Source organism: Chrysemys picta, chromosome 7 (genome assembly GCF_011386835.1).
Source record: "Chrysemys picta bellii isolate R12L10 chromosome 7, ASM1138683v2, whole genome shotgun sequence".
Lineage (NCBI taxonomy): Eukaryota > Metazoa > Chordata > Testudines > Emydidae > Chrysemys > Chrysemys picta.
Genome location: NC_088797.1, coordinates 129,176,663 through 129,189,938, shown reverse-complemented (window position 1 = coordinate 129,189,938; position 13,276 = coordinate 129,176,663). Strand labels below are relative to the sequence as shown.

Sequence of the window (13,276 nt, the reverse complement as noted above, 5' to 3'; positions counted from 1 at the left end):
TCCATTTGTTCTTGTGTCCACATTGGTACTGAGCTTAAATAATTCTTCTCCCTCCCTGATATTTATCCCTCTGATATATTTATAAAGAGCAATCATATCTCCCCTCAGCCTTCTTTTGGTTAGGCTAAACAAGCCAAGCTCTTTGAGTCTCCTTTCATAAGACAGGTTTTCCATTCCTCGGATCATCCTAGTAGCCCTTCTCTGCACCTGTTCCAGTTTGAATTCATCCTTCTTAAACAAGAGAGACCAGAACTGTACACAGTATTCCAGAGGAGGTCTCACCAGTGCCTTGTATAACGGTACTAACACCTCCTTATCTTTACTAGAAATACCTCACCTGATGCATCCCAAGACCGCATTAGCTTTTTTAACGGCCATATCACATTGGCGGCTCAGTCATCCTGTGATCAACCAATACTCCGAGGTCCTTCTCCCCCTCTGTTACTTCCAACTGATGTGTTCCCAATTTATAACCAAAATTCTTGTTATTAATCCCTAAATGCATGACCTTGCACTTTTCACTATTAAATTTCATCCTATTACTATTACTCCAGTTTACAAGGTCATGATCTGGATGATGGGATGGATTGCACCCTCAGCAAGTTCACAGATGACACTAAACTGGGGGGGAGAGGTAGATACACAGGAGGGTAGGGATAGGGTCCAGAGTGACCTAGACAAATTGGAGGATTGAGCCAAAAGAAATTTGATGAGGTTCAACAAGGACAAGGGCAGAGTCCTGCACTCAGGATGGAAGAATCCCATGCACCGCTACAGGCTGGGGACCGACTGGCTAAGCAGCAGTTATGCAGAAAAGGACCTAGGGATTACTGTGGATGAGAAGCTGGATATGAGTCAGCAGTGTGCCCTTGTTACCAAGAAGGCTAATGGCATATTGGTCTGCATTTAGTAGGAGCATTGCCAGCAGATCGAGGGAAGTGATTATTCTCCTCTATTCGGCACTGGTGAGGCCACATTGGGAGTAATGCATCCAGTTTTGGGTCCCTCACTACAGAAAGGATGTGGACAAATTGGAGAGCCCAGCAGAGGGCAACAAAAATTATTAAGGGGCTGGGGCACATGACTTATGAGAAGAGGCTGAGGGAACTGGGGTTATTTAGTCTGCAGAAGAGTGAGGGGGGATTTGATAGCAGCCTTCAACTACCTGAAGTGGGGTTCCAAAGGGGATGGAGCTCGGCTGTTCTCAATGGAGACAGATGACAGAACAAGCAGCAATGGTCTCAAGTTGCAGTGGAGGAGGTCTAGGTTGGATATTAGGAAATCTAGGAGGGTGGTGAAGCACTGGAATGGGTTACCTAGAGAGGTAGTCGAATCTCCTTCCTTAGAGGTTTTTAAGGCCCAGCTTGACAAAGCCCTTGCTGGGATGATTTAGTTGGGGTTGGATTAAATGACCTCCTGAGGTCTATTCCAACCCTAATCTTCTATGATTCTATGAACTTCACCAAAAATAAAGTGGGGTGGTCTGGAAAGGTCCATGGTACCAGGATCTTTATGAAAAATGGAACTTTGCTTCCATGATCACCAATGGACATTGGTGGTGACAAAGATGTGCTTCCTCCAATCATTGTGGCAGACCCTGCTTACCCTCTGCTCCCCTGGCTGATAAAGATTTTTAGTGGACACTTTGCTAGGAGAAAGGAGCTGTTTGACTCTCCCCTGAGCAGCTGCAGAATGACAATGGAGAGTGCATTTGGAAGACTGAAGGGAAGATGGAGGTGCCTGATATCAAGGGCAGAGGGCGTCCGAGAAATACCTGCCTTGTCTTATAAGTGCTATGATTTGCACAACCTCTGTGAGAGCCTCCGTGAGGACAGGGGAGCAGAAGGACTTGTGGAATTTTGTGAAAGCCAGAGAAGCTGCCTCTGCAAAATCCCCTAACTAGTCAGAGAAGTGCTGTACTCCCACTCTGAGACCAGGGTGTAGGGGAGGGAAATGAATGTAATGTAACCAAGGACATTAACATGCTTTGTGTAATGATGGTAGTAGGAGTGGATGTTCTTAGGTAGAGCAGGACCTCCTCAAATTTCTTTTCAGCCAAGTTGTAATAAAAACCCTGTATTGACATTGCAAAAGTTAAAACCAATAGAAAAGGGGCAGACCTGCCCAAAGTGCTGAGAATACATCTTTGCACCAATAGGGGCACAAACACACATACATGGCCTTATACTGCTCTCCTTTCCTCGGGGGGGGGGGGGGTCGAGGGGTGTGGAATGGCATGTCCCTTGGAGTTCAGGGAGAGGGGAGTCCCAGTGTCCTTGACAGGCTGCAGAGAGCAATAATGTTCTCTAGTAGGTTGGTCTGGTCTGTATCACATTTGGCGTGTTTTCATGAATGTCCCTTGGTCCAGCCATGCAGTTCTTTGCTTCCTGACCTCCTCTCCTTCTGAGCCAGGAACATGAAAGCTTCCCTCCACTCTTGTCTTGCTGGTATGCAGAAACTAGGCAGGCACATGTCCTCTCTCTCTCCCCCCCCTTGGACTTTTGCCAGGCATTCAGAGATTGAGAACACTCCTCTCTACCAGGGCTGTGGTGTGTCAGGTGCCAGGAGAACAAACAATACAAGTTGTTGTCCCAGTATTGTTTCCATGCCAACAGTGATAAAACGTCACTCCCCTGCACCCCAATTTTGGAATTCCCTTCCCTATGCTCTTCCCAGTCTGGGACATGCTTAGAGATGGTATGAGGTTTTCCACCTTATTTTCCCCCTTCCCCAGGACCTCTGTACCATTGCTAAGTAGGGAGAGAGCAGCAGGTTGGTAATTGCATGGGTACCTCTGCAGGCTATTCTTACATTGGATTATGTTACTCTGAGGCATGTCCCCAAGAGTCGGAGAAGGATGCTGTTTGTTGTTTAAAAACCAAACAAAAACAAATGGACAAACCAGGAAGCTGCTGCTTCATCTTGTGTAGAAATGGAAGGAAACCACTGCCTATATAGGAAGCCCGAAAAAGGCCACATTATCTAATTAATTATATGCATTACCATACCACCTAGGAGCCTTAGCCCCAGCCAGGACCCCATTGTGCAAGGCACTGTACAAACAGGGGAAAATTCAGTACATTTGCCGTAAATTCTCATTTATACCTGCTGATTAGCACCAAGACTTCTGCAATGATTGCTCTGAACCCATTTGGCTACAAAGGGACTAACAGTGCTGTGCATTGTCACAAACAAAGGAAGATGGTCATGTCCTTATCTAGTCACAAATGCCACATCTCTGCTTATGAAACATCTCATTTGGGCAATTCCGAAATACCTAGATAGCCATATCTAACCAATTTAGATCATCCCAGTGTATGTTTGAAGACGCCAGGTAGCTAAAAGTTCAGAGCAATGATCAAACTGTGATGCAGAGTATGTTTTCTATTGCTATTTCTCTTTCTAAAAATAGCCAGCCGTGCTTTTTTTAATTATTATTATTATTATTATTATTAAATAAAACCCACTGCAGTTCTGCCATCTGGAGTAGGGGAGGATCTGCTGGGAGGGAGAGGGAGGCTCAAGCAGCACAGGAAGGGGAGTCGGGGCCAGCACAGTTGTTCCATGGTTAGTGGAGTCAATATTTCAGGGAAATGATCTTTGTGCATAAACTTGTCAGTGCAGACACTGTTCTGAATCATTAGCAGGCGAGTGACAAAAGCCCAATGAGCAGAGAACCAGGGCCACGTTTCCATCCTCTCACATCTCAATATGCTGCCCTGGCAACAGGTGATGAGGAATCACCTCCAAAGGTGGAGGAGGAGAAGCCATGTACCCTCAAGGCTGGGAAGATCACAGACATCACTCCCACGAGGAAACATAGGGTAGTGGTGGTTGGAGACTCTCTTCTGAGGGGGACAGAGGCACCTATCGGTCACCCTGACATGGCATCCCGGAAGGTATGCTTCCTGCCAGGGGCCTGTATCAGAGACATTGCAGAGGGACTGTCAATGATCTGGCCCTCTGACTACTACCCCACGCTACTCATCCATGTGGGCACTAATGATACTGAGAGGTGTGACCCTCAGCAGATCAGAAGTGACTACAGGGCTCTGGGAGTACAGGTGAAGGAGTTCGGAGCGCAGGTGGTCTTCTCTTCTATCCTTCCGGTCAAGGGTAGGGGCCCAGGCAGAGACAGAGTCATCCTGGAGGTGAATGCCTATCTGTGAAGATGGTGTCTCCAGGAGGGCTTCAGCTTCCTTAACCATGGGATGCTGTTATGGGGAGATATGGGGTCCACCTATCGAGGAAGGGGAAAGAGCATATTTGGATACAGACTTGCTAACCTCGTGAGGAGGGCTTTAAACTAGGTTCGAAGGGGGCAGGTGACCAAAGCCCACTGCTAAGTCCAGAACATGGAGACCTGGGAGAAGGTTTGCAATTTGGGGGGGAGCATGGGCTGTTATAGCAGGGATAAAGGAGAGAAGACAGAACTCGGGGGGAAATCAAATCAGTATCTTAGATGTCTGTATACTAATGCAAGAAGTATGGGGGAATAAGCAGGAAGAACACAAAATGCCAATAAATAAACACAACTATGACATAGTTGGCATGACAGAGACTTGGTGGGATAATTCACTTGGCTGGGATATTGGGATAGAAGGCTACAGTTCGCTCAGGAAGGACAGCCAGGGAAAAGAGGGAGGAGGTGTTGCCTTAGATATTAAAAACGTATACACGGACTGAGGTTGAGATGGAAATAGGAGACAGATTTGTTGAAACTCTCTGGGTAAAGATAAAAGGGGTAAAAAACAAGGGTGATGTCATGGTAGGGGTCTACTACAGACCACCTAACCAGGAAGAAGAGGTGGGGAGGCTTTTTTTTTTTTTTTTTTTTTTAAAAACAACTAACAAAATCATCCAAAGCGCAAGACTTGGTGGTGATGGGGGACTTCAACTCCCCAGATATCTGTTGGGAAAATAATAACAGGGCACAGATTCTCCAACAAGTTCTTGGATTGTATTGGAGACAATTTTTTATTTTAGAAGGTGAAGAAAGCTACTGGGGGGAGGCTGTTCTAGATCTGGTTTTGACAAATAGGGAGGAACTGGTTGAGAATTTGAAAGTGGAAAGCAGCTTGGGAGAAAGTGATCATGAAATGGTCGAGTTCATGATTCTAAGGAATGGTAGGAGGGAGAACCGCACAATAAAGTCAATGGATTTCAAGGCGGCAGACGTTAGCAAACTCAGGGAGTTGGTAGATCAGATCCCATGGGAAGCAAGTCTAAGGGGAAAAACCAATAGAAGTCAGTTGGCAGTTTTTCAGAGAGACATTATTAAGGGCACAAGAGCAAACTATCCCACTGCGTAGGAAAGATAGGAAGTATGGCAAGAGACCACCCTGGCTTAACCAGGAGATCTTCAATGATCTAAAACTCAAAAAAGAGTCCTACAGAAAGTGGAAACTAGGTCAAATTACAAAGAATGAATATAAACAAATAACACAAGTATGTAAGGACAAAATTGGAAAGGCCAAGGCACAAAACAAGATCAAACTAGCTAGAGACATAAAAGGTAACGAGAAAACATCCTACGAATACATTAGAAGCAAGAGGAAGACCAAGGACAGGGTAGGACTGTTACTCAATGAAGGGGGAAAAACAGTAACAGAAAACATGGAAATGGCAGAGGTGCTTAAAGACTTCTTTGTTTCAGTTTTCACCAAGAAGGTCGGCGGCGATTGGACGTCTAACATAGTGAATGCCGGTGAAAATGAGGTAGGATCAGAAGAGGCTAAAATAGGGAAAGAACAAGTTAAAAATTACTTGGACAAATTAGATGTCTTCACGTCACCAGCACCTGATGAAATGCATCCTAGAATACTCAAGGAGCTGACCGAGGAGATATCTGAGCCTTTGGCAATTATCTTTGAAAAGTCATGGAGGACGGGAGAGATTCCAAAAGACTGGAAAAAGGGAAAAATCTAGTGCCCATCTACAAAAAAGGTAATAAATCCAACCCAGGGAATTACAGACCCGTCAGCCTAACTTCTGTACCCAGAAAGATAATGGAGCAAATACTTAAGCAATCAATTTGCCAACATCTAGAAGCTAATAAAGTGATAAGAACAAAATCATGTCAAACCAACCTGATAGCTTTCTTTGACGGGTAACAAGCCTTGTGGATGGGGGGAAGTGGTAGACAAAGTTACTTAAATCCTCCTAGACAGTCAGTGCCCAGTTGATTGTAACGCAACACGAAATACTTACTGGTTGAGGTTCCCTTCACAGTAGTGTGCGGCTGGCTCTCCACCTGGGTCTCAGGGACCATCGCTGGGAGGGTCTCTGGCTCAGGTGTGCTGAAAATATCGTAACTCTGGGGAAATTTCTTCACAGGGTCTGTGGTCGGTTCTAAACAGCCACAATATAGCAGGATTCTGCAGTGACCTCCTGGCAAAAATCCAATCCAGCTCTGAGTATGCATGTGTAGCGGGAGCATAACTGATGGGCTTGGTTTTGGTCCCTATTTTTTTCATAGTTCTGCTTGAGCTTTGGTTTCAGTGGGCATGGGGGTGCGTCCCAGGAGTGCCCCTTTTCCCCACATGTGTTCCAATAGCCACTTGTAGATATTCACACCCTGGTAAGGGCTGTTAAGATGGGAGTTGACATGCTCCTCTCCCCAGAGAGCAAAGACACCCAGGACCTCCAGATAGGAGCACACAGAAGTACAGGCATGGCTGCTGTAATGGATTCCAGGTATGTGAACTTACCAAAGGGTAGAATCACAAAGGGGCATACCTGGCCATATACCAGCATTTAAAGAGAGACACACAAGGTAGGTAAGGTAATATCTTTTATTGGCCCAACTCCTGTTGGTGGAAAGTACAAACTTCAGAACCTAAAAGTCTGTACCTTCAACCAAACACCAACAGAAGTTGGTCCAATAAAAGATATGACCTTACCTATCTTGTATCTCTCATTTCTTGAGATCAATGTGGCTTCAACACCACGGCAAACAGCATTTAAATAGGAAGGTGACATCCAGACAAGAGACCCCGGAGCAGTGGAGGGCACACAGGTAAACAGACAGGCCAGTCTAGGTATCAGTAGTAGAGTGGGATAGCAGTAAGAGGACTGCTTGAAGCGATGTAGTTAATTCTAAATGGGGATGCATCCACATGAACCACATAGCAGAATATATACTCATTCCACACTAATGTTATGCTGCTTGCAAAGAGGATGAAAGCAGGATAAGACAAGAGATAAAATCAAAAAAGAACTTGTATGGACACAAGGCAGTTGATGTCAGGGGGGAAAAAAGCTGTCCTCAGAATCTGGAAATTGGTGGGGGTTCCCCCACCCTGAAACATGTATTTCCTGACTGAGCCACGACTAGAGGGATGCATCAGAGTTCTCTTCCATGCACTCAACCAAGCCCAGGGAGCACTGACAGATTCCTGCACTACCATTAATCCCCTCAGCACTTTTACAAAGTAAGTTACACACATTAAATCAAACATGTTAAAAAAGTTCCAGACAGAAGTGAGTCTAAGGAGGGCCATCCTCAAAGGGCCTCTCCCACCCTAAAGCACATGAGCGAGCCCATAATCCAGCTGTCCCCTGCAGGGTACCAACCCCACCCGCAAAGCAGAATCATGGCAGGATCAAATCTGAGCTCTGGCAAACCCAGGGGAGAAGCCAGGTCCAGAGCCACTCAGAACTTCCTGCCTCAGAGGATCACAGCTGCCATGTCATTACACAGGGAGAGAGGGGAGGTCTTGCTGGGAAGCCAAAGGCAAACACATTAAAACATCTCTTGGGAGACGGCTGACAGCCAATTACACCTGTGCTGTGCTCTTAGCGAGCGGCTTGCCTCATTCTGCCCGAACTGCAGTTTCGGAATGGTGTGAGGAGGAAGCCCCCCATGTAGTGCATACTGCTCTCATCCAAGCAGGAAGTGGGAAAGGCCAGGAGTAGTGGAGTGAGGGCTCTGCATCAGGAAGAGAAGGATGCAACTTTCTTGCCAAGTGCAGATAATGAAATAACGTCATCGTGACAAAAGCTGCAACCTACATCGGCTGAGGATCCTGTCAGGCTAAGCACCTTTGACACAAACAGTTGGGGAAACCCATCACATGGAGGGGCTGCGACAACCTCCATCTTTCTCCCAGTTACTCCCCCCCGCGGATTCCTACAGACAGCCTGGATTCCGGAGAACAGAACACTATGGAACACACAAGGTGCCTGGTGAACAGTTTCGGCGAGTTTGGTCCAGTTCTGCCATTTAACCAGGATGTGTGCTTGCTGGCTCTATGCAAGGGCATCACAGAAAGGACAGTGCCTGAAAGCAACAGAATGGGAGTGACGCAAGCAAAGGGACCCATCTCCAGAAGCCAAAGTCCCAGAGCCAGGGGGGCAGAGAAGGAACCAAATGAGAATAGGTTCTAAAGTAACTAAGAGAAAACTGCCTGAACCCGCTAAAATAAATAAATAAATAATACAGGGCTATTTGCTAAGGAGGGAGAAGTGTCTGACACCCAGCTACAGCCAGGAATGGAGCAATGCAGGCCAAATGTGTCACATCACCAAGACTTGGGGGACTTCAGTATGACTGCTACTTAAAACATCAAAGAGCCATTTCAGTGCTACCCTGTCCTCCCCCCATTTGTTTTCCCCACTGGTTATATGCTTAGATCAGCTGTCCCTAAAAACTCCTGTTGCCCCTTACTCATCTGTGTCCCCACAGCAGCGGCTGCAGCTCAGGGGGATGAAGGGGGGGGGAGAAAGAAGAGGAGGAACAGGGGTAAAGTGGCCAAGGCTCCCGGCCACAACCAGGGGCCGAAGCTGGAGATGGGGGCAGGAGTGGGAGTGGAGCCGCAGCCAGGCAGCGCCCAGGTCCGGCTCCACTCCCTGCTTTGCCCCCAGCATTGGTCCCAGGCCAATAGAGCCACGACCAGAAGCAGAACTGCACCAAGGCCAGAATTGGGGATGCAGCTGGGGGAAGGACCAGAGCAGAGCAGGGAGGGCTTAGTGGTGCTCCCTCCCTGCCTCTGGGCAGCGTTGCCTGGGCTCCACTGCACCCCCCAGACATTCCTCCATACCCCCCTAGAGGGTGCACCCCACACTTTGGGGACCCTCTGGCTTAGACTGTAAGCTTTTGGGGCAGAGGCCTGTTATTTCCTGCACACATAGTGCCCAGCCCAATGAGGATTCAGTTCCTGATTGGCACCTCTGGACACACACACCCACTTCAAAGACATGAACAATGTGGGGTGACATTTTACACACGAACATGATCACGGGAACAAGGACAAGTGATCTAGGCTGGTAAATGGAGGCACCTAGATGCTGCTTTGGATTGTGTGGGCAAGTAATGCTCCCCCACCCCCTCTTGTGAGCAGACAATGTAGTGGAGTGTAGAAGAACAAGGATCCTGCTGTCCAAGCCCAACAAAGCCCTGGATAAGAACAGGAGGGGGTGTTAGATGCCATCATATAATTAACTGCAGAAAGAACCCTGCTGGGGTTTGGCTCTGGAGGGTTGCCCAACAGGACAGGAATGTGTTGTGGGTTTTTTTTGAAGTAAGTCTGTCTCCATACTAGATTTTAAGTAAGTGTCACTGCCCAGGGTGGGGGGCGAGTGATATCAAGATTGCCCTCAGAGAAGGCATTTTCAGAGAGACAAGAGGCACTGAACCAGGAGCTCTGCCACAAGCCTCCAGCAGATCCACACGCCACTCACCTAAACGCCCCTTGCCTCAGTTTTCCCTTCAAATAGGGATAGCAATTGTATTTCCCTCCTTTGGCTTGACTGTTTAGACTACGAGCTCTCTGGGACAGGGGCTGTCTCTATTTGTACAGAGGGTAAGTGTAGCTGTATTGACTCAGGATATTAGAAAGACCAGGTGGGTGAATGAATCTTTTATTGCAGTGGTTCTCAGCCTTTCCAGACTACTGTACCCATATGAGGAGTCTGATTTGTCCTGTATACCCAAAGTGTCACCTCACTTAAAAACTACTCACTTACAATCTCAGACACAAACACAAAAGTGGCACAGCACACTATTACTGAACAATGGATGATTCTCATTTTTACCACACAATTATACAATACATTGTATGGAATATAAACACTGTACTTACATTTCAGCACATAGAACAGTATAAACAAGATATTGTTAGTATGAAATGTTAGTTTGTACTGACTTTGCTAGTGTTTTATGTAGCCTGTTGTAAAACTAGGCAGATCTCTAGATGAGTTGATGTACCCCTTGGAAGACCTCTCTGGACTCCTGGTTAAGAACCACTGTTTTATTAGATGAACGTGTGCTGGCGGGAGAGACAAGCTTTCAAGCTCCGCAGAGCTCTTCCTCGGTTGGGGAAAAGGACTCCGAGCGCTTGTCTAAACCGCACAGCTTTTAGCAACAAGGCTGTGTCAGTGTGTGTAAACGCTCTTTGTTGGCACTTTCGCCGACAAAAATACTTCCCGCCCCACGAGCAGGGTTAGCTTTGTCGGCAGCAGAGTGCCACTTGCCTTGGCAAAACTTGTGCGTGTGGGAGGGAGCTTTTCTAAGTCCCTGTGAAAGATAAGAGTGTTGTGTTTCAGAGCAGTCTGTATCCGCGAAAAGAACAGGAGCCCTTGTGGCACCGTAGAGGCCAACAGCTGTATTGGAGCAGACGCTTTCGCGGGCTACAGCCCGCTTCCTCAGGCACATCCCATGCGAAGGTTTGTGCACAGTTCCGCGGTGTAGACACACGCAGCGTGTCAGCGCTCAGGACGGGCGGAACAGCTGTTTAGTGCGAGCCGTTAGCACACCCCCTGCGGGGCCAGGCCAGGGGAAGGGGCTGGTCACACCCCTAGTCAGGGCGGGGAGGCAGCGGGGAAGGGGGGCGAGAGCGCCCCAGGGGTGGGGTCGGCTCAGCCCAGCACGGTCAGTGTCGAGCCCCGAGGCGCAGGCCCACGCGCCGGGCCGGGGAACACGGCGGAGCCGCCCCCAGCGGGGACACGGGCGGGCGGGCGCCGAGTTCCCGCGCGAGGCCGCGCTCGGGGGCAGCACCGGCTGGTCCGTCCCGCCCCCGGGCCCGCGTGCGGGGAGCGGCCTAGGCGGCCCCGCGGGTATTGAAAGGGGGTGGCCGCCCCGCCCCACAGACCCCCCCAGCAGCCACCGCCCCCCCCGCGGGTATTGAAAGGGGGTGAAGAGTCTCTCCCCCCCCCCCCGCCCCACAGACCCCCCCCCAGCAGCCACCGCCCCTCCCGCCAGCATTGAAAGAGGGGGGGAGAAGAGTCCCCCCCCGGGCCCCACAGATCCCCCGCGGCAGGCCGGGGGGGGCGGAGTTGACCGGACCGGACCCAGGACCGCCCGCCCCCGGCCTCTCACCTACCTGCCGCCCCGCCGCGCAGCGGCCCCTCGGCTGCCCGCCGCCATCTCATACCTGCCGCTCCGCCTCCCCATTGGCCTTCCGGACCCCAGCCCCTGCAAAGCGATTGGCTGGAGCGAGCGCCGTCCCGGGGCGGGGCCGCCCAAGGGCGGGGCCGCCATTGGCCTGTTCGAATAATCAACAGACGACCCGCGCGCTGGCCGGGCGGGGCCGCCGGGTGCGCAAAGGATCCTGGGGGTTGTAGTTTTCCTGGGTGGGAGGGGGTCAGGAGGCCCCGCCCCCCAGGCTGAGGACACGCCCCGTGTGTGGGGGTGGAGCAGCCCTGCGTGAGGAGGGGGTGGGGGAAGGCAGCAGTGAGGGGAAGGGGGTAGGGGTTGCACAGCTTCCCAGGCTGAGGCAGTGGGGACGTGCCAGCCCCTCTGTGTGGCCAGGGGCAGGGGGGTACCTCAGGTCCCCACCCCTCAGCACAGGGGCAGGCCAGGGCCCCTCCAAAGGGTGTCGGGGTCCTCATCTCCATTGCACAGCCAGGGGCCGGGTGCAGGGGGAAGGGGTTGCCCAAACCACAGGGGGGACCAGTCCCAGTCAGAGCCAGATCTCAGATGCCGCTGGTACCCCCAGCCTCCGGGGGAGCCAAACCCCTCCCCCCCTTCGTTATCCTGGGGCCACCCAGATAACTGCAGAGCGGTTCCACTGACGTCAAGGCAGTTATTCCAGATTTACACGGGTGTAACGGAGCCCAGCATGGCCTGACTTCATTCCCAGTTCACTTAGTAGCTGAAAGGAGAGTCTGGCTGGGGAGGATAACGACTACCCGAGTAAAACCAGGGGATCAGCAGTAAGAGGAGAAGTCACTGTGGGACCCATTCTCCCAGCCTATGTTAAACTGTGGTCCACGAGCTCCATTCAGGGGGTCTGCGGATAGTTCCCTCTAAGGTGCCGTGATGAACTGGGACTGTTCTTAATGTGGTCTTTGAATGCTGAGTGGGGAGGTTGGCTAGGACGGTCTGCACTGGGGGATGGGAGACTGGCCTTGAGGGAGAATACCTGAGCGTGTAACATGAGAACCCAGGAAGGGATTAGAGGCCAGGTGACACGTTGGCCCAGGAAACTGAACAAAGGCTGTGGAGAGAGTTTTCAGGATCTGGCTGGTAATGGAAGGAGCCCAGACAGGGCTCTGCCTCCCCCAATGGGGCTGTGGTGCCCCTGGGACCCCAAGATGGACCTAACTGGGAACTGGGATTGTTTAGTCTCCAGAAGAGAAGAATGAGGGGGGATTTGATAGCTGCTTTCAACTACCTGAAGGGGGGTTCCAAAGAGTATGGAGCTCGGCTGTTCTCAGTGGTGGCAGATGACAGAACAAGGAGCAATGGTCTCAAGTTGCAGTGGGGGAGGTTTAGGTTGGATATTAGGAAACACTATTTCACTAGGAGGGTGGTGAAGCACTGGAATGGGTTCCCTAGGGAGGTGGTGGAATCTCCTTCCTTGGAGGTTTTTAAAGCCCGGCTTGACAAAGCCCTGGCTGGGATGATTTAGTTGGGAATTGCTCCTGCTTTGAGCAGGGGGTTGGACTAGATACCTCCTGAGGTCCCTTCCAACCCTGATATTCTATGATTCTATGATTCTAGCCGGGGGGGGGGGGGGGGGGGTCCTGTTGTCTGTGCCTGCAAGACCTGTCTTGGACTGTATTCCTGTCTTCTAAATAAACCTGCTTTACTGACTGGCTGAGAGTCATGGTGAATCGCAGGAAGGGGGGTACAGGGCCTTGTGTCCCCCCACACTCCGTGACAGGTACGCACCTGGGCGGGCGCACACAAGGGAATAAGGGGCCACCCACGTAATGAGTGGAGCCCTACAGGCATGGCTAATTAGGTGCCTGGACCCTGGAGAAGATACACATTTAAGGTGAGGTGGTGGCCTTGGGGGAATAGGGGGTAGGGGGCAGTGGGGTGAGAAGAGGG

General features: G+C 50.4%; 1 protein-coding gene across 3 annotated transcripts in view; it reads right to left on the bottom strand.

Annotated features, from left to right (window-relative positions):
- The window catches only part of ARHGAP19 (Rho GTPase activating protein 19), a 54,068-nt gene extending 42,537 nt beyond the window's left edge, over window positions 1-11,531 (bottom strand). The window contains exon 1 of one of the 3 annotated variants that reach the window (XM_024100434.3): window positions 11,373-11,531. In XM_024100434.3, the coding sequence (XP_023956202.3) occupies window positions 11,373-11,479 (107 nt within the window). In that variant the 5' untranslated portion in view covers window positions 11,480-11,531. Of the gene's footprint in view, window positions 1-11,317 lie in introns of all 3 variants that reach the window. The other 2 variants (XM_024100431.3, XM_024100433.3) reach the window with 2 other exon arrangements.
- Between the last annotated feature and the right edge of the window lie 1,745 nt (window positions 11,532-13,276).